The sequence below is a fragment of the Ornithorhynchus anatinus genome, chromosome 17, assembly GCF_004115215.2.
Source record: "Ornithorhynchus anatinus isolate Pmale09 chromosome 17, mOrnAna1.pri.v4, whole genome shotgun sequence".
In the NCBI taxonomy this organism is placed as follows: domain Eukaryota; kingdom Metazoa; phylum Chordata; class Mammalia; order Monotremata; family Ornithorhynchidae; genus Ornithorhynchus; species Ornithorhynchus anatinus.
The window spans coordinates 2,115,824-2,143,271 of record NC_041744.1 but is presented as its reverse complement, the minus strand read 5'-3'; the positions used below and the strand labels follow the sequence as shown (position 1 = coordinate 2,143,271).

At 48.5% G+C, this 27,448-nt stretch overlaps 1 protein-coding gene across 1 annotated transcript in view; it reads right to left on the bottom strand.

The window, feature by feature from the left end:
- Nucleotides 1–5,152: 5,152 nt before the first annotated feature.
- The window catches only part of YWHAG (tyrosine 3-monooxygenase/tryptophan 5-monooxygenase activation protein gamma), a 33,466-nt gene continuing 11,170 nt past the window's right edge, over nucleotides 5,153–27,448 (bottom strand). Inside the window, exons 2-3 of the mRNA XM_029082194.2 lie at nucleotides 7,224–7,916; nucleotides 5,153–5,330 (exon numbers count right to left, since the gene is read on the bottom strand). Of these exons, the coding sequence (XP_028938027.1) occupies nucleotides 7,260–7,916 (657 nt within the window). The 3' untranslated portion in view covers nucleotides 5,153–5,330; nucleotides 7,224–7,259. The remainder of the gene's footprint in view (nucleotides 5,331–7,223; nucleotides 7,917–27,448) is intronic.

Here is a 27,448-nt window from a genome sequence, read left to right as displayed (position 1 = left end):
GTCACACAGCAGACAAGCGGTGGGGCCAGGACTAGAACCCAGATCCTTCTGACTCCCTGGCCCATGTTCTATCCACTAAGCCACTCTGTTTCCCTTATACTTCAATCCTACGAAGTCGGAGGTTCAGTTTAACTGAGCTCACCACCCAGGACTTATATGAGATCTGTTTTTTTTTTTAATGGTATCTGTTAAGCTCTTACTATGTGCCAGGCACTGTGCTAAGTGCCGGGCTAGATAGAAACAAATCCATTGTCCCAAATGGGGCTCACGATCTTAATCCCCATTTTCCAGATGAGGTCGCTGAGGCCCGGAGAAATGAAGCGACTTGCCCAAGGTCACGCAGCAGACAGGCGGTGGAGCCAGGATTAGAACCCAAGTTCTCTGGCTCTCAGGCCTGAGTTCTTTCCACCAGGCCACGGCTGGCTTCCGGAGTTGATCTTCTTGGCAGGCTGCCTCGGGAGTTTTAGTTTATAGGCAGAGAGCAGCGTGACCTAGTGGAGAAAGTGCGAGACAAGAAGTCAGGAGAGCCAGATTCTAGTCCTGGCTCTGCCACTGTCTTGCTGTGTGTCCTTGGGCAAGTCACTTAACCTCTCTGGGCCTCTCTGAAAAACACAGATGAAACACTCGTTCCCTCTCTTAGACTGGGCCTGATTAGCTTGTGGTCTACCCCGGCACTTTATGGTATTCATTAAGCGCTTACTCTGTGCTGGACACTGTTCTTAGCACCGGTAATAATAATAATAATAATGTTGGTATTTGTTAAGCGCTTACTATGTGCCGAGCACTGTTCTAAGCGCTGGGGTAGACATAGGGGAATCAGGTTGTCCCACGTGGGGCTCACAGTCTTCATCCCTATTTTACAGATGAGGGAACTGAGGCACAGAGAAGTTAAGTGACTTGCCCACAGTCCCCCAGCCGACAAGTGGCAGAGCTGGGATTCGAACTCATGAGCCCTGACTCCAAAGCCCGTGCTCTTTCCACTGAGCCACGGTAGATACAAGGTAGTCAGGTCGGACACGGTCCATGCATGGGGCTCACACTCTTAATCCTCATTTTTGCAGATGAGGGAACCGAGGCCCAGGGAAGTGACGTGACTTGCCCAAGATCACACAGCAGACAAGTGGCGGAACCCAGGTCCTTCTGACTCCCAGGCCCGGCTCTAGCCACTAGGCCACTCTTAGTGCTCAATATCTTCGTTATTTTCAGACGGAGAATTGCAGATGACTAATGGTAGTCACCTCTCAGACACAAGTAGACAACTCACCGCGACCCAGGACCACCGACCCGATCAGGATGTGTTCTTGAAAGCTTGGTCTCGGCCTATGAACTGTGGCCTCTCGGGCGGGGGGGAGGTGTCGGACATTCCTAGCCTCGCAGGTCACTCAGTATGAATGAGTCAAAGTGCATTTTAGATACGTCCCTCCAAATAGGTCTAAGTTGTCCACCACCTAAGTCGTAATGGAATATAAATAGAGGGGAGAAAGCCTGGAGTCCAGATTTAACATCCAAGGCCAGTTGGGGGAACTGGCCGACCCAGTGGTCGCCATTCCAATCTCGGCTCCTGAAAGCCGGTGGTGAAGAAAGGCCCACACGCTAGTCGAAAGTGGGGAAACCGGGCCTTTGTGGCTCCTCAGACATTTTTTCTTTCTGATGTTCGAGCCTCCCCTTTGGCCGATGGAAGAGAGGCTCAGTGGGATAGAGCCAAGCTGTGGCTCAATTTAGAATTTAGCGGTGGTAAAATTAGTATTTAGTAAGTGCTGTGTGCAGAGCATTGTACAAAGCACTGGAAAAGAGTGCTCAAGTGGGAATTAGACGTCGATCCTCTCCCTCAAAGGGCTCACAGAAACAGAAACAAGATAGAATTGGAGACTTTTCCCTTCCTGTCCCTTTTCTTTTCTTACTGTTTCCATTTTGTGGGGCAAGGGGAAAAGAGAGTTTTCGTGTACATAGTGGAGGGGTGGAGTGTGGTGTGTGTGTGAACTTGTTCCTATTCAAATCATCTGTATGAGCTAGGTATATTTCAGCTTCAAATTTTCTGGCACTCAACACCCACCCAAGTACATTTTTCTTACACGTGTTTTCGGGCCCAGAGAAACCCCCAAACCAACCTACTTGGTCATATTTATTGAGCACTTATGTTGTGCAGAACACTGTACTAAGCACTTAGGAAAGTACAGAATAATAATAATAATAATTATGAGGGTCAGAGGACCTGGGTTCTAATCTGTGTGACCTTGGACAAGTCATTTAACTTCTCTGTGCCTCAGTTCCCTCATCTGTAGAAAAAAAATGGGGATAAAGACTGAGCCCCATGTGGGATGTGGATCGTGTCCAACCTGATTACCTTGTACCTACCCCAGCGCTTAGAACAGTGCCTGGCTCATTAGCAAATGTTTAACAAATGCCATTTAAAAAAAAAAAATAGGGTGTGAAAGAGACAGGTGCTACGGGTGGTTGTGAGAACGCAAGTCCGGAACTGATGGAGACATACTGAGATGGCTGTTGGTGGGGATATAACCGAGAGGTATGGGGTGGGAAGGGAAGTTCAAACACCCCACGGTGGCTCTTCTGATCATTCATTCATTTGGTTGTATTTATTGAGCACTTACTGTGTGCAGAGCACTGTCCTAAGCGCTTGGGAGAGTACAATACAACAATAAACACGTATCGCCCACCCACACGATCTTGCAGGCTAGAGATGAGCTCAAGTTGCAGCACATGAAATAGGCGGTTCTGTCCAACCGTCCTTCCTCCAATTAGCCCCATCATTATTATTATTCCCCCTGTAGACTGAAAGATCATTGTGGGCAGGGAATGTGTCGAGCAAATGAGGATTAAGATTGGGAGCCTAGTGTGGGATGGGGATTGTGTCCAATCTGATTAGCTTTTATTTACCTCAGTGTTTAGAACAGTACTCGGCAGTAAGTGCTTAAAGCTCCGTGATAGATATAAGATAATCGGGGCCCACAGGGGGCTTATAGTCTAAGTAGGAGGGAGAACAGGGATTGAATCTCCACTTTGCAGGTGAGGGAATTTAGGCACAGAGAAGTGAAGTGACTTGCCCCGGGTCACAGAGCAGACAAGTGGCGGAGCAGGGACTAGGACCCAGGTCCTTCTGCCTTGCAGTCCGTGCTCAATCCCCTACACCATGCTGCTTCTCTCAAGTACTACTGAAGTAGTAAGTCATACACATCCACTTCCCTTTCTTCCTGTCTATTATTTCAGTGTCTCTCCCTCCTTATTCTGAGAGCCCCAGGAGCTTCTAGAGTTTAAGTGCTCTCCTAAGCATTTAGTACAGTGCTCTGCAGTCAAGCAGGCTGTCATAAACACCACCGAGTGGTTGACGGATGTTTTTACTTGGTAGATGTACAGCTTTCTCCTCATGACTAGTCCCCAGGCTGAGCCCGGGAGTTCTTACACTGGCATCTCCCTGGGAGCTCTCATTAGCATTTGCCCGACTGGCAGTTTTCAGGCCTCATGACCCTTCCCCTGGTTTTTCAGCATTGCTCTCCTCCCCTTTCCCTTTTGCCCCCCACCCTGGCAGGGACCCTCTTTCCCAAGACCGGTTGGGTCAGCGTGACTAGATGCCACCCGGGGCATCCCAGCATGTTATCCCGTTGGCACAGGTTCCTGGAAGGCAGAGACGTGCTCCCACTAGCCCCCGGGGGGAAGGGGGAGGGACAGAGAATCACCAACTGGGAAGGTCGGGCAGGGTCTCTTTCCAGATTTCCACCTCCAGGGGATCTCACAGGATCCTTTGGCGAGGCCAGTTCCAGAAATATCCGGTCCCAACTGGGCCCCCCAGAAGCCCATGCCAGTCTAGGTGGGAGGGAGTGGGGGAGACGAGTGGGGAAGAACTGGAACCGCCTCTGCCCCTCAGTATATCCCAGAACCAGGCTGAAGTCCACCCCACCCAGGATGCCCGGGGTCACCCCAAATGCCCGGTGGTCCCAAGAGGCAGTGCCCTAACGGAGGGCAGATATGCCCCCTCTTCAGCAGCCCTTCCGCTGGCACTGTGGATCGTGGGTCCCTCTGGCATTTGGAAAAGATCCCTAGAGACCCTCTCTGCCCCAAGGAGTCAAGACTTCCTGGGGCCAGCCCCCCCCCCAAAAGATCCCTCCCCATTCCAGGAGGCCAAGACCCAACCCTAGAGGGCAGAGAATAAACGCAACACATCAAATACAATGAAGGAACACATCATCAGATCTGTAAGTTTTATTTGCTCAATGAACGACAGCTACATAATGACTCACATTCATGATATTCCATCACTGAGGAAAACTGCTAAGAATGGTCCGTGTGTGAAATAATTCCTTACAGAAACACGGAGTTGGAAAAAAAATAATCACTGATTAGACCTTAAAAATAGTTCACCGCATAACATGACAAAAAGCACGAAGGCTCATTCAAAGAACATATTCATTGTTCTCCTACACTGTAATAGTTATAATTTCACCATGACAAACACCAGACATTAAGATTAAGCTAACACTGGTGTTTCTTTTGCTTTTCCTTTTTTTAAAAACAAAATCATATAGAATTGCATGTCACTCTAGCAACATCCAGAACAGGTCAAGAGAGGAAAAAAAAATAAATTAAATTAAAAAAAAAAACCCTTTAAAAAATTTTTTTTCGAAGACTTAATTTTGTCATAGGAATACATAACATCTACAGTATAAGTTAATCGAGTTCAAGCTACTGTATAGAAATACAACACTAGCATGCACAATATTGTATCAATAGAGTAATGGAGCAGTTATTTCACTGGAGAGACAGTATCATAGGCAAGTGCATTTCTGAAAATAAAGGAAAAAAAAAAAAAAGAAGAAAAAAAAGGAAGGAAACCGATCAAGCTGCTTAAAAACCGAGTCCCGTTCCCACCTGGCCTCTAGCCCTGGTGGGTGATGTCCTGCGTTATTCTCTAAAAGCAGCCAGAGCCAAAGCTGAAATAAAAAATAGGTTGTGTGATTCCAGCAAGTCACCTCCAAATCATACATTTAGGGACAACACTGCTCACTGGACACGAAGTTCATAAATTGGCTAAGGAAAAGCTCCCTCCTGCGCCCGGCTCCCTCCCCTGTCCCCCTCCTCCCACCCTCCCCCCCCCCACCACCCTCCACCCCAAATCCCTTCAGAGGTTCCAAGGCTCTCCCTCTCCAGCCTCGCCCCGGGGCTTGTTTAATTAAGACCTTTGATTCAGCTTCCTCAGGTGGCCCCCCTCTGACCAAGTGGGGGAGTGGAACATTTTGCTCTCAAGCACGGCCTCACTCCTCACTTTGCTGTCCTTTTCAGTCAGCTACCCTCCTGGTGGCCTCAACTGTAAGGTCGATCTTGGTTAAAAAGAGAAAAAAAAAAAAAGGGGAAGGGGGGGGGAGAAAAAAGAAGAGAAAAGAACAAAGAAAAAAGTTAGTCGATGCATTCCTCCCAGTTTATTTTCCTCAACAGAAATCGGCTTTCTTTTTCCTTGCTTGAAACAGAGGGGGCAACTCTCTGAATACCCCTTAAGGTCTCAGAGGCGTTGGGATTCTTTTGACGCCGAAACTTACCACAAAGGCAACGGCAAGATGTCAGGGCCACGGCATCAGAATGTCACTGTTAGCCGAGTGACCTACTAAGATGGGGAGGGGACGCAGAACTTTCTTGGAATGAATTTAGGGGTGAGAAGGGGCCAGTTTTCTTCTATCAGGGAAGTGCCCGGCCATGTAGCACAACAATCAGGAAGGGAAGAGGAAGCAGGCTTTAAAGACAAAGGAAAAGACCCTTAGTCAAGCAGGTGTGAATTATGACCTGGACCTTCTCTTAGTGATTCTTCTTCTAGCCAATTGAAAGGATCTTCAGGCAAAATGGACAGGAAAAGGAGGGGGTCAATTGGCTGGGGGGAGGGGGGGGGGAGAGGGAAGAAACGCAAGCTGGCCCAGTTCCAGGATCTCCAAATTTAAGAGTACGCATCCAAGTTCAGGTCTTTCCTTTGGGATTTCTCTACCCAGCGAGCCCCTTCGAGCCCCTGAAATCTCACTCGCTGCATCAAAAGCTTCCCCCAGAAAGAACCTGCCCTGCTGTGAACCCCGGATGGATTTGGGGGGGCGGGGGGCCCACAAGCGGAGGTCAGGGTGGGGGCGAGTCAAGGAGGAATAGCGGCATCAGATCCCCGAGGAAGGGGGCTATGGCAGTTTTATTAAAAACCAAAAGGGCGGGATGTTCTCGGAAAAACACCAACGTGACCTACAGACCTGAAGCTGCTCTATTTTAGGGGGTGCTTCAAATGAAAACAATATCTCCATTACTACTAAAGTGTTTGATTTGGAGGTGGATCACGAAGAGTGTCTACAGGGAGCCCGAACCCAAAAACCCACCGCCACTGACCAAGGGCCTGGTTGTGGACGTTGGACGGGCCGGCCTGATAGCCCGGGGGGAGGAAGCCACTAAAGCCGACCCTCGGTGGAGTCCTACAAGGGTGGTGGGGCTGGGGGACGGGTGCAACGGAACACGCACGCTCGACATCATGCACGGTGATGACGCTGGGACCCTCTTTACCCTTTGTCAGGCTCCCCGTGACCCAGGTTGGATCTTTGTCTGACTAGGGGTGTGTGGTGGTGTGAATGTGTTCAAAGAGAGGCTGAAATGGACAGCGGTGGGAACTCACGCTCTGTGACGTGGAGACCCCAAACTGAAACTCAAGGCGTGAGCACCGGAATAAAACAAAAAACAAAACAAAAGGCCTTCGGAACACCTTACTGGAACCACAAAACTTATTCCATAAAGACCTCTCCATTTGAGCTACTGTGATTCGTTGTGTGTATCTGTGTGTGTTTTCTCCCTTTCCTCCTCTAAACCCTAAGTCTAGCATTAAGTTAAAAGAAAGACGGTTCCCCTTGGATTAATCTAATTAATCTATATAATTAATCTGTTGCCGACTTGTTCATTCCAAGCGCTTAGTACAGTGCTCTGCACATAGTAAGCGCTCAATAAATACTATTGAATGAATGAATCTACACAACGGCCCCCATGCCAGCGGGAGGCTGCCCTCCCACACAACCAGCTCGACTCACCGCTAGTGGTATTTTGGCAAAAAAAAAAAGTCAAAGAGGTGATCCAAGACGGGTCGGGCCCGGAAAGGTCACCCTCCCTCCTCCCACCCGGGTTCTCCCTCCCTCCCCCCAACCACTCGTGGGACAAAACTAAGGACTGCAGCGGGACGGTGAGCGTGTGGCTGCCAGGCCCACCTCGGGGGGGGTGGGGGGCGGCGAGGGGGGGGCGCCTTAGTTGTTGCCCTCGCCCCCGTCGTCGTCCTGCTGGTCGCTCGTCCAGAGCGTGAGGTTGTCGCGGAGCAGCTGCATGATGAGGGTGGAGTCCTTGTAGGAGTCTTCGTTGAGGGTGTCCAGCTCGGCGATGGCGTCGTCAAAGGCCGTCTTGGCCAGGTGGCAGGCCTGCTCCGGGGCGTTCTGGATCTCGTAGTAGAAGACCGAGTAGTTGAGGGCCAGGCCTAGCCGGATGGGGTGGGTGGGCTGCATGTGCTCCTTGCTGATCTCGTGGGCCTCGCTGTAGGCCTTCTCCGACGACTCCACCACCGCGGCCCGCTTCTCCCCCGTGGCCACCTCCGCCAGGTAGCGGTAATAGTCCCCCTTCATCTTCAGGTAGAACACCTTGCTCTCGTACTGCGTCTCGCTGCAGTTCTTGATCAGGTAGTGGTCTAGCAGGCTCAGGACGTCCTGGCACACCGCCTCCAGCTCCTTCTCGATCTTCTCCCGGTAGGCGCGCACCATCTCGATCTTCTTCTCGTTGCCGTCGGCCGAGGTCTTCTGCTCGATGCTGCTGATCACCCGCCAGGAGGAACGCCGGGCCCCGACCACGTTCTTGTAGGCCACCGACAGGAGGTTCCGCTCTTCGTTGGACAGAGGCTCATTCAGCTCCGTCACCTGAGCGGGGGAGACGCAGGGAGAGGGAGGGGAGGAGAAAGAGAGAGAAAAAGAGAGAAAAAGAACGAGAAAGAGAGAGAAAAAGACCGTCACATTCCGGGGTTCTTGGGATGATGGGAGATAAACTCCAAGAGGCCTTCCCTAAGTCCACCCTTCCTCATCTCCCACTCCCTTCTGTGTCACCCTCACTCGCTCCCTTTATTCACCCCCACAGCACTTATGTCCACATCGGCATGTCGGAAGCAACGCGGTGTAGTGTATAGATCACGGGCCTGGGAGTCAGAAGGCCATGGGTTCTAATCCCGGCTCCTCCACTTGTCTGCTGTGGGACCTTGGACAAGTCACTTCACTGGGCCTCATCTGTAAAATGGGGATTGAGACTGTGAGCCCCACGTGGGACATGGATTGTGTCCACCACAACTGGCTTCTTGTACCAATGCACCCCAATGCTTAGTGCAATGCTTGGCACATAGTAAGCACTTAAATACTATTATTATTATCTGTAAATTCTTCATTTCTATTAAAGTCCATCCCCCCCCCCCCCAGACTGTAAGCTTGTTGTGGACGGGGAATGTGTCTGCTTAGTGTTGAACTGTACTCTTCTAAGCACTAAGTACAGTGCTCTGTATGCACTAAGTGTTCAATAAATACGATCGACTCGCTACTTATCTATCCATGGTTTCTACTGAGTGGTTACTATGACCACAGCGCTGCACAAACAGCTCGGGAAAGTAATAACAATAATAATGAGTAGTAACTATGTGCCAAGCACTGTTCTAAGCAGATGTAAGTTAAACAGGTTGGACACAGTCTCTGACCCACGTGGGGCTCAAACTCTTAATTCCTATTTTACAGAGAAGGTCACTGAGGCCCAGGAAAGTGAAGTGACTTGCTAAAGGTCACGCAGCAGACATGTGGCCTAGCAGGATTAGCACCCAGGTCCTTCTGACTCTCAGGTCCGTGCTCTATCCACTAAGCCAGGCTGCTTCTCATTAGGAAGTACTTGGGAGAGTACACAGAGTTGGTAGACAGACACGTCCCCCGCCTACAGGCTTAGTCTGGTGGGGAAGACTGACGTGACTATAAATAAATAATTTATGGATATGGATGTGAGTGCTGCAGAGCTGAGGATGAGGTGGCTACCGAGTGCCCGAAGGGTACAGATCCGGCTACTTGCCAGAGGGGACCTTCGGCCGGAACAAACGGCACGACTGCAGCATGATTTAGTGGACAAAGCCCAGGCCTGGGAGTCGGGATGATCGTGGGTTCTAGTCCCGGCTCCGCCACTTGTCTGCTGTTTGACCTTGGGCGAGTCACTTCACTTCTCTGGGCCTCAGTTCCCTCATCTGCACGAAATGGGGATTAAGACCGTGAGCCCTACGTGGGACGGGGACCGGGCCCAACCTTTTTAACTTGTATCTACCCCGGTGCTTAGAACAGTGCCTGGCACAGAGTAGGCGCTTCAGTTAATATTAAAAAAAAAGTCGGTGGGGGCCGGCCAGGGAAGGGGACAAAAGAAAGGGAGTGGGTACTTAAAAAGTGGGTCTGGAAAGGGGAGGGGAGTGGTGATATTTCTCATATGGGTCACACAGGCAGCGATCCCTTAGGACGCTTGCTGGTTCAGTCTCCTCTCCCCCACCAGGCTCACCACGGCTCTTTTTTTTGTGGTAGTGGGATTTATGGAGCGCCAACTATGCACCAAACACCATACTAAGTGCTGGAGTGGTACCGGACAATCATGTCAGACACGGTCCCAGGTTCACCCGGGCTAAGGACACGCTCTCTCTTTTTCTTCCCATGGCTTTCCCCCCGGTTACCAATCTCAAAGCTCTCCTAGAATCCCAGTTCCTCCAACCAGCATTCCCTGACTTACTCATTTCTCACTGCCCTGAATCTTCTAGATCCTTCAGCTGCCCCCCACCTTCTTTTCCCCCCACATGGTATTTAAGCATTGTGTGCCAGCCGCTGTAGTAAACGCTGGGGAAGATGCAAACTAATCAGGTTGGGTACCACCCATGGCCCACGTGGGGCTTAGAGTTTTAGCCTCCATTTTATAGATGAGGTCACTGTGGCCCAGAAAAGTGATATGACTTGACCAAGGTCAGACAGCAGATCCGTGGCGGGGCCAGGATTAGAACCCAGGTCCTCTGACTCCCAAGTCTGTGCTCTTTCTGCTAGGCCACACTGCTTCTCTTGACCCGTGAGGGCGGGGATTGCGTCTGTTAACTGTCTTCTACTCTCCCAAGAGCTTCATAGTCTTCTGAACAATGCAGGCCCTAAAATACCACTGACTGCATACACGAATCCATCTATTTATGCTCAACTCAGCAGTTGCGTATATTCATTGGAACAACGATTTAATTGGATTTTACTCCTTGTTCCTCTAATAGCCTCTCCTTTCCTGGGTGAAACCGAGGTAAGGTGTGATTACAGTTTCCTCATGCTCAATGGTAAGGGGTCTTTAACCCCCCACTCTTATTTTGAGGGGGCAAAAGCTTAGCGTGAGCGCCACGGAAGCGTTCCGGGAAGCAGCGTGACCTAGTGGTTACGGGCCGGGACCCAGGAGTCCGAGGATCTAGGCTCTAATCCCGCCTCCGCCCCTTGCCTGTTCTGTGACCCTGGGCGAGTCGCTTCACTTCTCTGTGCCTTAGTTTCCTCCGCTGCCAAACGGTGATTCAGTGCCTGCTCTTCCCCTCCTTCGGCTGTGAGCTCGAGGAGGGGCAAGGACTGCACCCGACCAGATTATCCTGTATCTACCCCAGCGCTTAGTATAGCGTGTGACACACAGTAAGCGCTTAATAGATACCATCCTTATTATTATCGCTTGTAGAAGTGAGGTTCCCCGCCAGCGGAGACCTAGGCTATAATTAAGTACCTTCAACAAGCAGCATTAATCTGGAAGAGTTGTGACAACTGGCCTGAAAACAGTGCAGAAGCATTCTCAAATGCTAATCGGAAAATTGCTCCTTCCAATCCCACCGGGCATTCTCCCAGTCCTCAGTGGCTGGGAGAAGTGGACCAGTAACGTTGGTCATTTTGGAACGCCGGATTGAAACATCCCTTCCCTCCAGCATTCCCATTTACCCCAATATTGCTTAAACCAAGAGTTAAACCGGCCCCCATGGAAAGCCTGAGGCCGACAAGACAAACCGAATTGGGATCGAACTTCCATCCGTCATATTTGAAGGCTTACTGTGTGCACAGCAGGATACTACGCGCTTGGGAGAGGACATTGAAAAACTGTTGGTAGACACGCTCCGTGGCTACAGTGAGCTCACATTCTAGAGGGGTAACTAAGGCAACTTACCTACAAACTCTGTTATACGGTACTCTCCCAAGCGCTTAGTACCGTGTTCTGCACACGGTAAGCGTTCAATACCGGTGATGACGATGGGTAACTTAAAGGTCAACCTTCTCAGCTGTGGTTTTATATATCCACAGCATTTACTCCTCCCCCAATCGTGGGCATTTTCTGGACACTAAAACGTAGCTGGGGAGATTTCTACTTTTTCGAGAGGCTTTCCTGACGATGTTCTAACCAACACGCAATAATAATAATTACGGTATTTGTTAAACCCTTATTATGCGCGAGGCCCTGTATTAAGGCCTGGGGTGAATACAAGCAAATCAGGTTGGTCACGGTCCCTGTCCCATGTGGGGCTCATGGTCTCAATCCCCATTTTAGAGATGAGGGAAACTGAGGCTCAGAGAAGTGATTTGCCTAAGGTCCCACAGGGGACCGGTGGTGGAGGTGGCATTAGCAACCCTCGACCTTCTGACTCCCAGGCCGTGATCTACCTATTATGCCATGCCATTCAGCATACTGTCCTCTCCCAAGAGTGCTCGGCACACAGTAAGCGCTCAATAAATACGATGGACTGACTTTTCCCCCACTGAACGGTGAAAGGGCTGTGAGTGACTGGTCCATTCTAGGTCGGTTGGGGTCAGGGCCCAAGAAAAATAATATCACCTTAAGCTTAAACCTTTCTACTAGACCAAAGCAATAAAGCTGAATTAAGTGAGAGGGGCTCGTTAGATCCATCTAATGCAGGTGGCTCGGACACAGGCCAGATACCCTGAATATTATGGTATTTGTTAAGCGCTTACTACATGATGGGCACTGTACTAAACGCTGAGGTGGATCCAAGTTAAGCGGGTCGAACACGGTCCTTGTCCCAAATGGGGCTCACGGTCTAAGAGGGGGGAAGAACAGGCATCGAATTTCCGTTTTAAAGAAGAGGTAAATGATGCGCAGAGAATCAATGAATGGTATTTATCGAGCGCTTACTCTGTGCACAGCACTGTACTAAGCGCTTAGGAGAGTCCAATACAGAGCTGGTAAACACGTTCCCTGCCCACAAGGCGTTTACATTCTATGGGGGGGAAGATGTTAATATAAATACATCTGGGCGTTAAGAACTGTGGGGCTGAGGGAGGGGTGACTATCTAGGGCTTATAAGGTAAGAGAAGTCAAGTAACTTGCCAAAGGTTGCACCTGGAAGAGTAAGGATTAGAACCCAGATCTTCTGACTCTCAGGCCCGGGCTCTTTCCGCAAGGCTGCTGCTCCATCTGATTGGGCAAATGAATGCCTAGCAGCTCAATCCTAATAATATTAATAATAATACTTGTGGTATTTAAGTGCTTACTACAGGCCAGGCACTGTATTGAGCGCTGGGGTAGATCCACGTTAGTCAAGTCAGATTCTATAAAAGCTCTTCATGGGCAGGGAATGTGCCTGCTAATTCTGTTGTAGTGTACTCTCCCAAACGCTTAGTACAGTACTCCCGCACGTAGTAAGTGCTCCATAAATATCACTGATCTATTGATAGGTACAGACCCCGTCTCTCATGGGGCTCACAGTCTTCACCCCCATTTTCCAGATGAGGTAACTGAAGCCCAGAGAAGTGAACTGACTTGCCCAAGGTCACAGAGCACACAGGCGGCAGAGCGAAGATTAGAACCCAGCTCCCCTGACTTCCAGCGCCATGCTGGTTCCAACTAGGCCGTTTCCCACTTCAACCTTGCGGATCCAGCCCTCACGCCGGGTACGGCGCTTATGGCCGTCGCTTCCACTTCTTCAACAGAAGAATTTTCAAAAGTCTCATCTGCCATCTTAACAGAAACTTGGTTCTATTTGCAAATTGTGTGATGAGTTGCAGGCCCCTGCCCTGCCGACAACATTTGAGATTTTGGCCCAAGCACCCTCCGGCCCCGGTGCCACTGACAGGGAGTGTCTGAGTTTAGGAAGAAAGGTTTAATGCTTCAAAAAAGCTTTACAGTCCTCTAGACTAATCTCCTCGTGGGCAGGGAACGTGTTTGTTATATTATTCTACTGTACTCTCCCAAGCGCTTAGTACAGTGCTCTGCACATAGCCAGTGCTCACTAAATGACTGGCGACTGCAGCAAAGCACAGGCTCATCGCAGACAGGAATGATAAAGGAGCAGTGTGGCCTAGTGGGAAGACCCTGGGAATAAGAGGAGCTGAGTTTTAATCCCAGCTCCACCACGAACCTGCTGTGTGACCCTGGGCAAACCCCTTCTCTGTGCCTCAGTTATCTCATCTGTAAAATGGGGGTTAAATACTTAGTCCCCTACCTTGACTGTAAGCTCAACTCAACTCTAAGCTCGCTGTGGGTGGGGAATGTGTCCGTTCACTGTTGTGTTGTACTTTTCCAAGTGCTTAGTACAGTGCTCTGCACCCAGTAAGCGTTCAATAAATAGGACAGTGAACTGTGAGCTCTGGTTGGGAAGGGGGCTGTTTCTGACCTGATTATCCTATATCTTCCCCAGTGTTTAGGGCAGCGCTTGGCAGACAGTAAGTGCTTACCAAATACCACCATCATCATTACACTCAGTGAATGACTTCAGCACGGCTCACTCAGAAAGCGTTTTTGGTTGGGGGCAAAATTTGTAAGAAACAAACAAAAAAGTTTACATATTCATATCTGTAATTTAAGATACTCAAGGCGTTTAAGAGTCCGGACACCACATGGGTGAACTGACTCAGGCCCCCTCTGCAATTCAATATCCCCGGCGGAGCAGGCAGGAGATCAAGTTCTGGCCCTTGTTCCGACTCTCGCTCCCCAGGCCAGCACTATTTAAAGCTTCAGAGGCAGCGTGGCTTTAGTGGAAAGAGCCCGGGACCTGGGAGTCAGAGGACCCGAGTTCTGATCTCGGCCCTGTCACTTGCCTGCTGCGTGACCTTGGACAAGTCACTTCACTGGGCCTCAGTCCCCTCATCTACCAAATGGCGATCCGATCCTACTCCCTCCTACTTGGGCCGTGAGCCCGTGTGGGACAGGGGCCGGGCCCTACCTGAATAACATAAAAAAAAAGATGGCATTTGTTAAGCGCTTACTCTGTGCAAAGCACTGTTCTAGGCACTGGAGAGGATACAAGGTGATCAGGTTGTCCCACATGGGGCTCACAGTCTTAATCCCCATTTTACAGATGAGGTCACTGAGGCACAGAGAAGTTAAGTGATTTGCCCAAAGTCACACACAGCTGATAAGCAACTGAGCCGGGATTTGAACCCGTGACCTCTGACTTTCAAGCCAGTGCTCTTTCCCCTGAGCCACTCTATCGATCTAGCACTTGGCACGGTGCTTGGGACGAAGGAAGCGCTTCCCAAGTACCACAAGAATTACTAATATCATTAAACGGTGCCCCAGAGAAGCTCCTCTAGACTGTAAGCTGGTTGTGGGTGGGGAATATATCTGTTATACTGTACTCTCCCAAACACTTAGTACAGTGCTCTGCAAACAGTAAGCCCTCGATAAATACGACTGAGTTCTAGGACACCGGGGAGCCCATTTGTGAGCCAAGAGAACAATTCGGGATTGTGCGAAGGGCCACGTCTTGCCTCAGATGGCAAACTGAGGCCAAGAGCCAACACTAGCATTAGGAAATAACTGTACTAAAGAGCACCTTCAAATTCGGAGCTTTAACTGCGGTTGAGAAAGATTTCAAAATGGTCTTCCCCTGGGGCGCAGTAGGATCCAGAGTTGAGAACCAAGCCAGCGATCTTTGGGGAAGAGAACTCTAAATTGAATGAATCTCTACTTTTTCTTTGAACTGGGGACATATTACAAATAATTACACATACCCCAAAAAACCCCCATCCAAAACCAAAATATTGATCAACATCATCACTGTTATTTACTGAGCCCTTACTGTGGGCAGAGCACTGTGAGTGAGCACAATACAGAATCGGTAGGTACATTCCCTGCCCACCAAAGGCTTCCAATCTAGAGGGGGTGACAGACATTAACAGGGATGATCGTTCCCAAACATTAGTCCCTGGATGATTTGCAACGCAGCAAGAAAATGAATGTTTAATCAGTCGACTGTATTTATTAAGCGCTTACTGGCTGCTAAGTGTACTATACTAAAAGCTTGGGAGAGCTTTCGTTGGGTAGGGATTGTCTCTCTTTCTTGCCACACCGTCCTTTCCAATCGCCCAGTAGAGTGCTCTGCACACAGTAAGCGCTCAATAAATACGATTAAATGAAACGCGATTGAACGAGAGTACAGTACAAAAATAAACAGACACATTCCCTTCCCCAGACGAGCTCACGGTCTAAGGGGGAGACAGACTTTAAGAGAAAGTAATAAATGAGAGATATGGACATGAGTGCTGTGGGACTGGGAGGGGGCGATGAATAAAGGGAGCAAGTCAGGGCGACGTGGAAGGGAGTGGGAGAGGAAATGAGGGCTCGGTCAGGGAAGCCCTCTTGGAGATGTGCCTTCAATAAGGGCTTGAAGGGGGAGGTAGTAACCGTTGGTGGGATTTGAGGAGGGAGGGCGTTCCGAGCCGGTGGCAGGAGGTGGGCGAGAGGTCGGAGGCGAAAGAGACGAGATCGAGGTACAGGGACAAGGCTGGCGTTAGAAGAGCGAGCTGGGCGGGCTGGGTTGGACTAGGAGAGTAGCGAGGTGAGGTAGGAGGGGGCAAGGGGACGGAGGGCTTTAAAGCCGACGAGGAGGAGCATGTTTGATGGGGACGTGGACGGGCAAACACCGGAGGTTCTTAAGGAGCGGGGAGAAATGGCCTGAACGTCTCCGTCGAAAAATGATCCTCCGGAGCTAGGGTCAGCGCTGGCTCTGCTGGGAAAGAGGCTGCAGGAGCTTCGGGCACCTTCCCCAAAGGCGGGGGTGGGGTGAGTCCAGCGGGCAGACTGGCTTCCAGACAGGATCGAGGTCGACTTTCACTCAGTGGGTCAAAGGCGTCAAGGCGACTGCAGGGAGAGGGGTCGGGAAGGCAACGCCTTCCTCTGCGCAAGGTAAGCGCTCAAACGCGATTGGTCAATCGGTCGATTGAATGCCCCGATTGATTGATTCCCCGATTGAATGCCCCGGTTACTCTTCCAGCCTCTAAACTTGCAGGCGGGGAACGTGTCTACCAACTCTGTTCTATTATACTCTTCCATGTGCTTAGTTTGGTGCTTCGCACAGAGTAGGTGCTCAGTAAATACGACTGATTTGGGCATTAGCCCACCAGGTCTACCACCACCTTTTCCCTGGAAGCGGCGATCAATATTTGACTTCCTGATTGGACTGGCACTGCCCGGTTTCAGCTGTTTAAGACACGGAGAAGGGACGGGGGTGGTCAGGGAACTGTACCTCAACAGTTAGAATGCCAGGGTGAACACAACGAACCTCTAGTCAAGTCAGTCTTAATTAGCAACCCCAACATTGCAGCCGTGGATAAGTGGAACAAGGAGAGATGGAGGCATCGCAGGCGGTTCAGACTGTCACAGTAAGAGAGAAGCAGCGTGGCCTAGTGGCAACATCACGGGCTCGGGAGTCAGAGGTTGTGGGTTCTAATCCCGGCGCCGCCACCTGTCGGCCTTGTGGCCTTGGGCAACTCGCTTCACTTCTCTGTGCCTCAGTTCCCTCCCCTGGAAAATGGGAATTAAGACTGTGAGCCCCACGTGGGACAACCTGATTACCTTCTATCTATCCCAGAGCTTAGAACAGTGCCTGGCACATAGTAAGCACTTAAATACCATAATTATCATCATTTCGGGGACATTTTAACACATTGGGTTTGTGGCTGGTAGCAAATTGGCTTGGGAAGGAGGGCAGAGGCAAAGACGATTACTGAGACGATTTACTGAGCACTTACTATGTGCCTAACTCTGTACTAAGCACTTAGGAGAGTGCGTGTTGGCAGATACATTGGCAGAAAATGAGGGACAGCTGGGGGAGAGGAGAGGTGACATCACTAGCTCTTCAATAAAGCCCCATAAAAGAAACGCTTGTAGAGAAAACAGAAGGACCGATACAATATGAACAGGTTAGGCAGTCTCTGTGCCACTCATTCACTCAGTAGTATTTATTAAGCGCTTACTGTATGCAAAGCACTGGACGAAGCACTCAGGGCTCACAGTGTAGAGGAAGGAATGACAGGTAATGAATCCCTTTTGATGGATGAGGAAACCGAAGCTCAGAGAAACCAGTGACTTGCCTTCGGTCACCTTACTTTAGACAGGGAAATTGGATTGAACATGTACATTTGCCTGAGAATCAACCTCTAGATGAGGGAATAATATGTTTTAAATTAATGGTGCACTCCACTGGAGGGTATTATAAATATAGAGTCACATCTACAATGAAAATATTCTATGCTCGACATTTATGCCCACAGATGCGACCCTGCATATTCAAAAGGACATCTGAATTTTATCTGCGCGTACGGATGGAGAGGCCAAGGTGGGAGTGACGGCTCTGGCTCTCGGTCGGGCTGACCTTCTCGATCCAAAGGCGCTGCATAATTTTTATTAAACGCGTATTGCGCCTTGAAAGGGGAACAATTAAAATGAGGCAGTTTTGCTGTCAAATGACAGTGCCGTATCCTGCCTAAAGGCTTTTGTGGCTGGGTCAAATTAAAAACCTCACTGGAATACTAGACTTCAAAATTAAATCAAAATTAAACTAAAAAACCCTCTTACTAGGTAGACACATTAGTTCTATAGCCTTAGGTTAGATTGGCCCAAAATTCTAGTACAAAATGGTTGTTATGCAATTTTTTTTTGCTCTGCAATGCTATACACTTATTAATCTTTAAAATCAGCTCGAGGAGCGATTGTATCTGTACAGAATGGGGCACTTAATAGGAAATGCATTTTTTTTTAAACTGATAAATTCTGAGATCATCTCTGCATTTTTGTACCTACTCGGCACTTTTGCACTATTACTTGGTGCACTTCTGAATGTGTGGTTTTACTTATTTTACAGTGTGTACATTTCTTTCTATTTGTAGCTGATTTTACATCAATCTCTCCAGCTAGATTATAAATTCCTTGGGCAAGGGCTGGGTCTTCCAGTGTGCTCTCCACAGTGTTAAGTACGGTGCTCTGCACACAGTAGGTGCTCAATAAATACTCCTGACTGAGCTTAGTAGTGATAATATTTAAGCACTTATGTGCATAGCTCCTTCAGGATCGCACCTGGAGAGTTTCCAGTCCTCTACCAGTATCGGCTACTGGAGGGTCAAGCAGAGGCCTGTCCATCTGCTACAAGCCAAAACTCACCTGTGCTGGGCAGCAGTGGCGCGGGAGAGAGTCGAGGATGGAGACTCAAGTCAAAAGTGCCTGGGTGGGATTTACCGACCCGGTCCCCGGTCTAAAGGTCTGGGCAAGCTAAAAGGTCTACAAAATGCTATAAGCCAAGCAAAGCAGTTCCTGTTCTTGAAAACTTAAATTTTTAGGGGTGCAAAGGTCGAAGAAGAGAACCGGAGAGAACTAGAAAGAGAATATCTGGTGGCCATGGAACATGCTAGATTAACAATAATAATTATAACAGTAACACCTGTGGTTTTTGTTGAGTGCTTACTGTGTGCCGAGCACTGTACTAAGCGCCAGGGTAGATAGGAGACAATCAGGTCCCACGTGGGGCTAGCAGTTTAAGTAGGAGGGAATCCTTTTTTTTGCAGATGAGGCATCGGCAGCACAGAGGAGTCAAGTGACTTTATTTTTAAAAATGGTTCTTGTAGGGGTGGAATGGACAGAGGGGGAGTGGGGCATGAGCTCGTTGTGGGCAAGGAATGTGTCTTGTTTGCTGTTATATTGTACTCTTCCAAGAGCTTAGTACAGTGCTTTGCACACAGTAAGTGCTCAATAAATACGATTGAGTGAATGAATGAGTGGGAAGAAGCTAATAAGAGCCTAGAAGCAGTGTGGCTTAGTGGATAGAGTCTGGGCCAGGGGGTCAGAAGATCCTGGATTCTAATCCTGGCTTCACCACATGACTGCTGTGTGACGTTGGGCAAGTCGCTTCACTTCTCTGCGCCCCAGTTACCTCATCTGTAAAATGGGGATAAGAGTGTGAGCCCTGTGTGGGACACAGACTGTGTCGAACCTCACTAACTTGAACGTACTTCAGTGCTTAGAACAGTGTTTGGCACACAGAAAGCGCTTAACAGGCACCATAATTATTACTATTAATAAAGGCTGGGGTGACGTAAAAGCGGCCCCTGACTTCTGGTCCATCAAAGCGGGAAGGGGTTCCTCTGGACCCAAGAAGTAGCCCGAAATACCTCCCCTCCCCCCCCTTGTGCCTATGCTCAAAAACCTTTGTCTGTGGGTCTCCTACAAGGTGACAACTAAAACTATTTTAATTGTAAAATCTTCCAAGATGAGCAAAAAAAAATATTTCGGTCTCTTCCACTCCCCCCACCTCCAGGGCCATTCTAACTGATGCCAGATAGGTGTGTGGGGATGAGGGGCCCCCACTTAATGCTGAGGGCTTAGGGTGGGTGGGGGGGAACCTCGAGGGACTTCCAGGAAAACAAGATTTCAACAACATTGTTTTTGTTTTAGGGCAAATCTGCAGCGATGACTGCCTGGCTTCTGAGGGACGTGCCGTTCTCTAGAAGCCGTAATAACAATAATTGTGGTATTTGTTAAGCGCTTACTTTGCGCCAGGCACTGTACTGAGCGCTTAGGTGAATACAAGCAAATTGGTTTGGACGCAGTCCCTTTCCCACCTCCTGGTCTCAATCCCCATTTTACAGATAATTAAGGCCCTGAGAAGAGACCTGTCCAAGGTCACCCAGCCGACGAGTGGCAGAGCTGGGATCAGAACCCAAGTCCTCCTGAGTCCCTGGCCTGTGCTCTAGCCACTAAGCCACACAGCTTCTCTTAAAACACTTTTAAGATGCAACTGAGTAAACCGTGGACCGACCCTCATGGCCTCCGCTGCCTCTTCGGATTGTATTTTGGGCTTCAGAGCTGGCTTCGTGATCTAGTTTAGGGGCGGCTTCTCGGAGAGGGACCAACGGGAAAACAGGGAGCCAATAATAATAATGGTCGTCTGTCCGGTCCATCTGTTGCTGTGAAGAGCCATCCCTTGGGCTCTTTAGAAAGTTCACCAACTTTTCCAAGCCACGAGGCGAGGCACCCAATAAACTGCCCCTAGCTGCTTGACTGCTTAAGACCTCCCCGAAGTGTCTTCAGGGGGAGCCTGTCAAGCTCATTTCCCGTGAGTTAATAATCAATGCTATTTATTGAGCGTTTACTACACACAAAGCACCGTACAAGTGCTTGGGAGAGTACAAAAGAGTTGGCACATTCCTGGCCCCAAAAAAGCTTACAGCCTAGAGGGGTGAAAATAATGATAATAATAATAATGATAGTATTTGTTAAGCGCTATGTGCCAAGCACTGTTCTAAATGCTGGGGGTAGAAACAAGGTAATCAGGTTGGACACAGTCCAATCCCCATTTTACAGATGAGGGAATCGAGGCGTAGAGAAGTCACTTGCCCACGGTCACCCAGCAGAAGACTTGCAGAGCCAGGATTAGAATCTAAGTCTTCTGACTCCGGGACCTGTGCTCTTTCCACTAGGCCTCGCTGCTCCCTTGTGGCATTTAATCCCTTACTGAGCATCAAGCACTGCTATAAACGCTGGGAGAACATACAAGACAATGAGGTTAGACAACATCCCAATCCCACACAGGGCACACACTCTAAGAAGGAGGGGGACGGGTACTGAATCCCCATTTTATAGATGAAGAAACTGAGGCCCAGAGAATAAGTGACTTGCCCAAGGTCCTACAGCAGGTAGACGGCAGAGCCGGAATTAGAACTCACCTCCTCTGAATCCCATGCCCATCTCAATCCATCAGAACACACTGCCCCTATTCCAACCAAACCCACAGCACTTACGTACATATCTTTAACTGTACTATCCCAAGCACTTAGTCCAGTGCTCTGCACATATTAAGTGATCAATACACGTGATTGGCCCATTGTTAAAGCCTCTGCCTAGGGAAATTAAGCTTGCATGGAAGGTAGAGCAACAACCAGTCAATGAATCAATCGATGGCATTTATTGAGCGCTTACAATATGCAGAGCACTGTATTAAGTACTTGGGAAAGTAATAATAATAATTGTGGTATTTGTTAAGTGCTTACTATGTGCCAAGCACTATACTAAGCACTGGGGTAGATACAAGCCAATGGGGTTGGATCCAGTCCCTGTCCCATGTGGGGCTCACGGTCTCAGTCCCCATTTTACAGATGAGGGAGCTGAGGCCCAGAGAAGTGAAGGGACTTGTCCAAGGTCACACAGCAGACACGTGGCAGAGTCAGGATAAGAACCCACAACCTCCGACACCCAGGCCCATGCTCTTTCTACAAGGCCAAAGATGCCAATGGGCCCCCCCAACCACAGTGCTTAGAAAGATGTGCAGGACGTAGTAACAGACTGTAAACTCACTGTGGGCAGGGAATGTCTCTACCACCTTTGTGTATTCTTCCAAGCACTTAGTACAGTGTTCTGCACATACTAAGCACTCAAATTCCACTGCTGATGATGAAGAGATGGTGTGAAGCAGCCTGGTTTAAGTGGAAAGAGTATAGGCCTGGGAGTCCGAGGATCTGGGTTCTAATCTTGCTGTTTCTTGTCTGCTGTGTAACCTTGGACAAGTCACCTAACTTCTCAGCGCCTCCGTTACCTCATCTGTAAAATGAGATTAAATCCTCCCTCCGAGTGAGACTGTGTGGGACAGGGACGGTGTCCAACCTGATTAGCACGTATCAACCCCAGCGCTTAGGATGGTGCTTCACACATAGTAAGCACTTTAATACCACAAAAAATAGAATGGGGATGAAATCCTAGTCCATTGTTTTACTTATTATCCAATTCTATGCACCCTGCTGAAGAATACATTTAAGGTCTAAATCAACAGAGAAAGGCAGAGCATGAAGAAAGCGCCGCTACTTATCAATAGTTTTTGAACACTTACTGTGTGCAGAGCACTGTACTAGTAAGCACTCAATAAATACTATTGAATGAATGAATGAATGAATAAGCACTTGGGAGAGTATACTACAACAGAGTTGGTCCTCACTTTACCTCCCTGCAACGAGCTTAAGGTGTAGAGACTCTTCTGAGCACTGTTCTCGACCCAAATTAGAACTCTTCCACCTTTCATTCATTCATTTTTATTTAATAATAATAATAATAATGTTGGTATTTGTTAAGCGCTTACTATGTGCAGAGCACTGTTCTAAGCGCTGGGGTAGACACAGGGGAATCAGGTTGTCCCACGTGGGGCTCACAGTCTTAATCCCCATTTTACAGATGAGGGAACTGAGGCACAGAGAAGTTAAGTGACTTGCCCACAGTCACACAGCTGACAAGTGGCAGAGCTGGGATTCGAACTCATGAGCCCTGACTCCAAAGCCCGTGCTCTTTCCACTGCGCCACGCTGCTTCTCTAACTGAATTTACTGAACTCTGTGCACAGAGCACTGTACTAAGCGCTGGGGAGAGTACCTTAAAACAATAAGCAGACACGTTCCCTGCCCACAAAGAGTTTTGGTAGTCCTGCTACTTAATAGTATCAAATAGTGAATCAGAGAATCCTGTAGTGACACATCATTAGCAATTTTACACCTTTGAATCATTCCCCCTCCAAGCCTGTTAAGTGACACGGGATGTGAGGAAGCAACAGCAAAGAGAATCCATCAATAGCATTTTCTTTACTCAAAATCTTTACTGGGATTTATTAAGCCCTTACTATGTGTCAAGCACTGTTCTAAGCACTGGGGTAGCTACAAGCTAATCAGGTTGGACCCCGTCTCTGGCCCACATTGGGCTCACGGTCTTAATCGGAGGGAGGAGGATTTAATCCCCATTTTTCAGGTGAGGAATTTGAGGCCCAAAAGAGAAGTGACTTGTCCAAGGTCTCAGAGCAGACAAGCGGCGGAGCCCAGGTCCTCGGGCGCTACTGTGCGGAGGACTGACCTAAGACCTGGAAAGGAAACAATAGTTTGTAGACATGATCCCTGCTCTTGGATGGGTTACAATCTGGTAGGGGAGACGGACATTAAAACAACGCGGGGAGAAGGAAAAAAGTCAAAAAGTGAGCAGTCAACTGTAAGGGTGACGAGGAAGGGCTGAAATAAAATTATGCTTTCAATTACCAGGAAAAGTTGGAATGAGGAGGGGGAGAGAAAAAGACTACACCACTCTTCAACTGCTTAGAAATTGCTTAGAAAAATGGAGTGATTACCCATAATTACACTCTTACCCAAGGAGGCTAGCACTAGTTCGGATATTATTTGAATATATTTCAGTGCACACGGGAACTACTACTAGACCTGCTATTGCATAGCTGTACTTTAAGTATTAAGGAAGAATGTCCTAAGGGGAAAGTCTGAGAAGCAGGGTTGTTTTAGATGTAAATCAAAACGCCTATGTAGTGCTCCTAAAGTGAAGTAAATGGAAAAGCAATTAAGCAGTCAATGCTTCCGAGAATTCTTTAGGTTTCTTTGCATGCAAAAATGGACAGTCCCCTGAAGGTGGGTTTATTCAAATAATTAGCTGATGGGCTGATGGAAGGCCTGCTAATGAAAGAGAAAGAGGGGGAAAAAAACCCTCAAATAACAAGAAAAAGGAAAAAAAGAACTTTTGGAATCTCTATATTATCCTTTTGGAAATTTTAGGTAAATCCTAAATTGCCAGGCTTCAATTCAAATCTTGAAGTCTGGGTCAAAGTCCAATGTACTTTTATTCTGATGTCATAATTTCCCAATCCTTTCTCATTATACCAAACATCTTAAATACTAGCAGACTATCACACTTAAGTTGGTCTTTTTTGTTTAAAAAAAAAAGAAAGGTATTTGCTAGGCACTCTACTAGGCTCTGGGGTAGACAAAGCTAATCAGGTTGGACACAGTCCATATTCCCATTTTACAGATGAAGTAACAGGCACAGAGAAGTGACTTGCCCAAGGTCATCCAGCAGACAAGTGGCAGAATCTGGATTAGAAACCAGGTCCTTCTCGTGGCCCGGTCCTTTGGGGTCAAAAGCGCTAGCTTTATCCACCTGAGGACCGAGACAGTTAGGAGGTATGAGGCAGCCAGACAGTTGCCCAAGACGATCTTGAATTGTGGAAATAAAAACCGGAAGAGGGTGGGAGAGGTCTGCTCACATCCTTTTGGACTCCATTTGCTCCTCAGTGCTGTGTTTGTGTCTAGATACGGCTGCCTGGCCTCTTGAAATTCTTCCTGAAATTCTGTTACATATTTGCCTCCAGCTCCCTCCACATTTTTGTTTTCTGCCATTCCGTTTCTTGCTCTCTGGGTGCCTATCTGATCTCTCCACTCTGATCCTCATCCCCTCACTTCTCCATCTCCCTCTCCTTTTTTCCCCCGGCCCCTTGATGTTCCTGTAATCCTTTACCCCCCTTTATCCCCCTCCTTCTGGCCTTGGAATTGCCAGCCAGCCTCTCCTCCCAAGCCATCTGCCTTCCTTTTTCAGCTCATCTCTCTTCCATTTCCTCTCCTCCTATCCCTTCCCAAATCTTCCCTGCTCCCAAGATCTCTCCCTCCTCAGAGCACTTCCCCCTCCCTCGGGTGCCTAGTGGCTTCCAGGAGGCTTATGGAGAAATGGGGGGCGGGGAGGGGGGGTGTCCATTGTCTCTACAAATGGGTTAGTTATCTCACTAGGCGACTGATATAGGGCATCATCTGCTTTCTTCCTCCTATTTTTGGGGGTAGGAGGCGGCGCTTGTGACCCCACCACCATTCCCCAAACCCTTTGGGATGCTCCTGAAGAGCTTTTCCCCCTCCTCTGCAGGCTTCCTGAGTGGGAACCAGCCAATCAAGGGCTGGGATAATGGAGATTGGCCTAAAAACTGCACAGACTGCAGACCAGCGTCCCCCCACCGGGCATTGGGAAGGGGGAGCAGAGAAAAAAAATACATTTACTGGAAGACCCTCCTGGTGGAATAGAAGCAAGGAAACTAAGTAACTCCAAACATCTGCAGTTCAGATTTGATATTCTGTTAAATACCTTTATGGAGTCAATAGCGTTGCCATCACATCTGTGTATCAGAAAGAACAAATTTGTTATCTCCGAGGCGGACGCGAATGCCCTTTTCCTGAAACCGTCCTTTCTCCCCAGTTTTTACAGCTTTTATTTTACTCATCTCTTGGACTAATGAGAAGATTACCAAACTGGAGAGAGGCAGCATTTTTTTCCCCCTGAACCCCTGGTTTTATTACCAAGCCAAATATTAGTGTGAAACAGCATGGCCTACTGGAGAGACCCCGTGCCTGGATTAGAAGGATGTGGGTTCTAATCCAGACTCTGCCATTTGTCTGCTGAGTGACCCTGGGCCAATCACTTCACTGTGCCTCAATTACCTCATCTGTAAAACGGGGATTAAGACTGAGAGTCAGATCCAGGTGGGTCAGGAACTGTGTCCAACCTAATTAGCTTGTATCTACCCCACCACTTAGTACTGTGCCTAACACACAGCAAGCAACCACTTAACAAATGTCATTTAAAAAAGAATAATCAGCTCAAAATATCTCACCAGTTTCCTTTAGGCAAAAGGTCTTTACAACCTACCATCATCTTTTGTGCCTAGAGGCGCCCAAGAAAGAAATCCAGTCAGTTTTGCTTTCTCTTCGGGATTAGGGCCCCTTTTTGGGAGATTCCTCTCATTTCAGAAAATGTCACGTGCTTGCACAAAACTCTTGCAAAACTGCTCTGGATTCATATATACATTCCCCATCCTGCGAATGCAATCCATCCAAAACACAGTGCCAGACTCACCTTCTGAAAGAACTGACTTGAATTATTAATAAGAATGATTATAAAAATAATAAAAACCGTAGTATTTGTTAAGCGCTTAGTTTGTGCCAAGCACTTTATTAAGTGCTGGGGCAAATGCAAGATAATCAGGTCCCACATGGGGCTCACTGTCCAAGAAGGAGGGAGAACAGATAGTGAATCCCCATTTTGAAGAAGAGGGAACTGTGGCCCAGAGGAGTTAAGTGACTTACTTTCCCAACGTCACAGAGCAGGCAAGTGAAAGAGCCAGGATTAGAATCCAGGGCCTCTGACTCCCAGGCCCAGGCTCTTCCCGCTAAGCCCCTCTGCATTGGAAGGAGTCCAAAACATTCTAGCAGGATTCACCGATTTTGTTCAAGGAATCAAATAATGCAGAGCCAGATTGGAAACTCCTCGACGGCAGGGATTGTGTATTCTAACTCCCCTGGATTCTCCTAGACATTGAGTACAGCGCTCTGATATTCACTCCACCCTCAGCCCCAGAGCCCTTCTGCACATATCTGACATTTATTTGCTTCTATTAATGTCTTTCTCCCCCTTTAGACTGGAAGCTCCTTGTGGCAGGAAATGTTTCTCCCCATCAGTTGTATTGTATTCTCCCAAGTGCTCAGTGCTTTTCCCACGGTAAGCGCTCAATAAATACCATTGAATATGCAGCTGGAAAGCACTGGCATAGAGCATGCCAACCTACCAGCGAAGGCTCCTCTTATCCTGAAGATTTAAGATTAGGGAAGGAATGGGGTGATTGAGAGGGAACACCTCAACACCATTCATTCAGTCAGTCGTATTTATTGAAGACTTACTGTGTGCAGAGCACTGTACTAAGCGCTTGGAAAGTACAATTCGGCAACAGATAGAGAGACAATCCCTACCCAACAACGGGCTCACAGTCTAGACAGGAAAGTGTCTAAAGGAGCAGTTTACAAGCCTCGAGATGACTCATTTCACTAGGACCGGCGTGACAATCACGGTACCTGAGGTGCTCACTATGTGCAAAGCCCTGTACTAGATGCTGGGGTACGTACAAGATAGATCAGGTTGGACACAATCCTTGGTCCACGCAGGGCTCAAACTCTAAGTGGACACAAGCAGTGGGGTCTAGTGGAAAAGGTGGGGGGGGCTGGGAGTTGGGAGGCTTGAGTTCTAATCCTGGCTGCACCATTTGCCTGCTGTGTGGCCCAGAGAAAAATCGCTCCTCTGTAAAATAAGGAAAAGGTATTTCTTCTCTCTCTTTCTTAGACCTTAGACTGTGTCTGATAATAATGGTCTTTGTTAAGCGTTTACTATGTGCCAAGCATTGTTCTAAGTGCTGGAGTAGATACAAGGTTATCAGGTTGTCCCATGTGGGGCTCACCATCTTAATTCCCATTTTACAGATGAGGTTACCGAGGCACAGACAAGTTAAGTGACTTGCCCAAAGTAACATTGCTGACAAGTGGCGG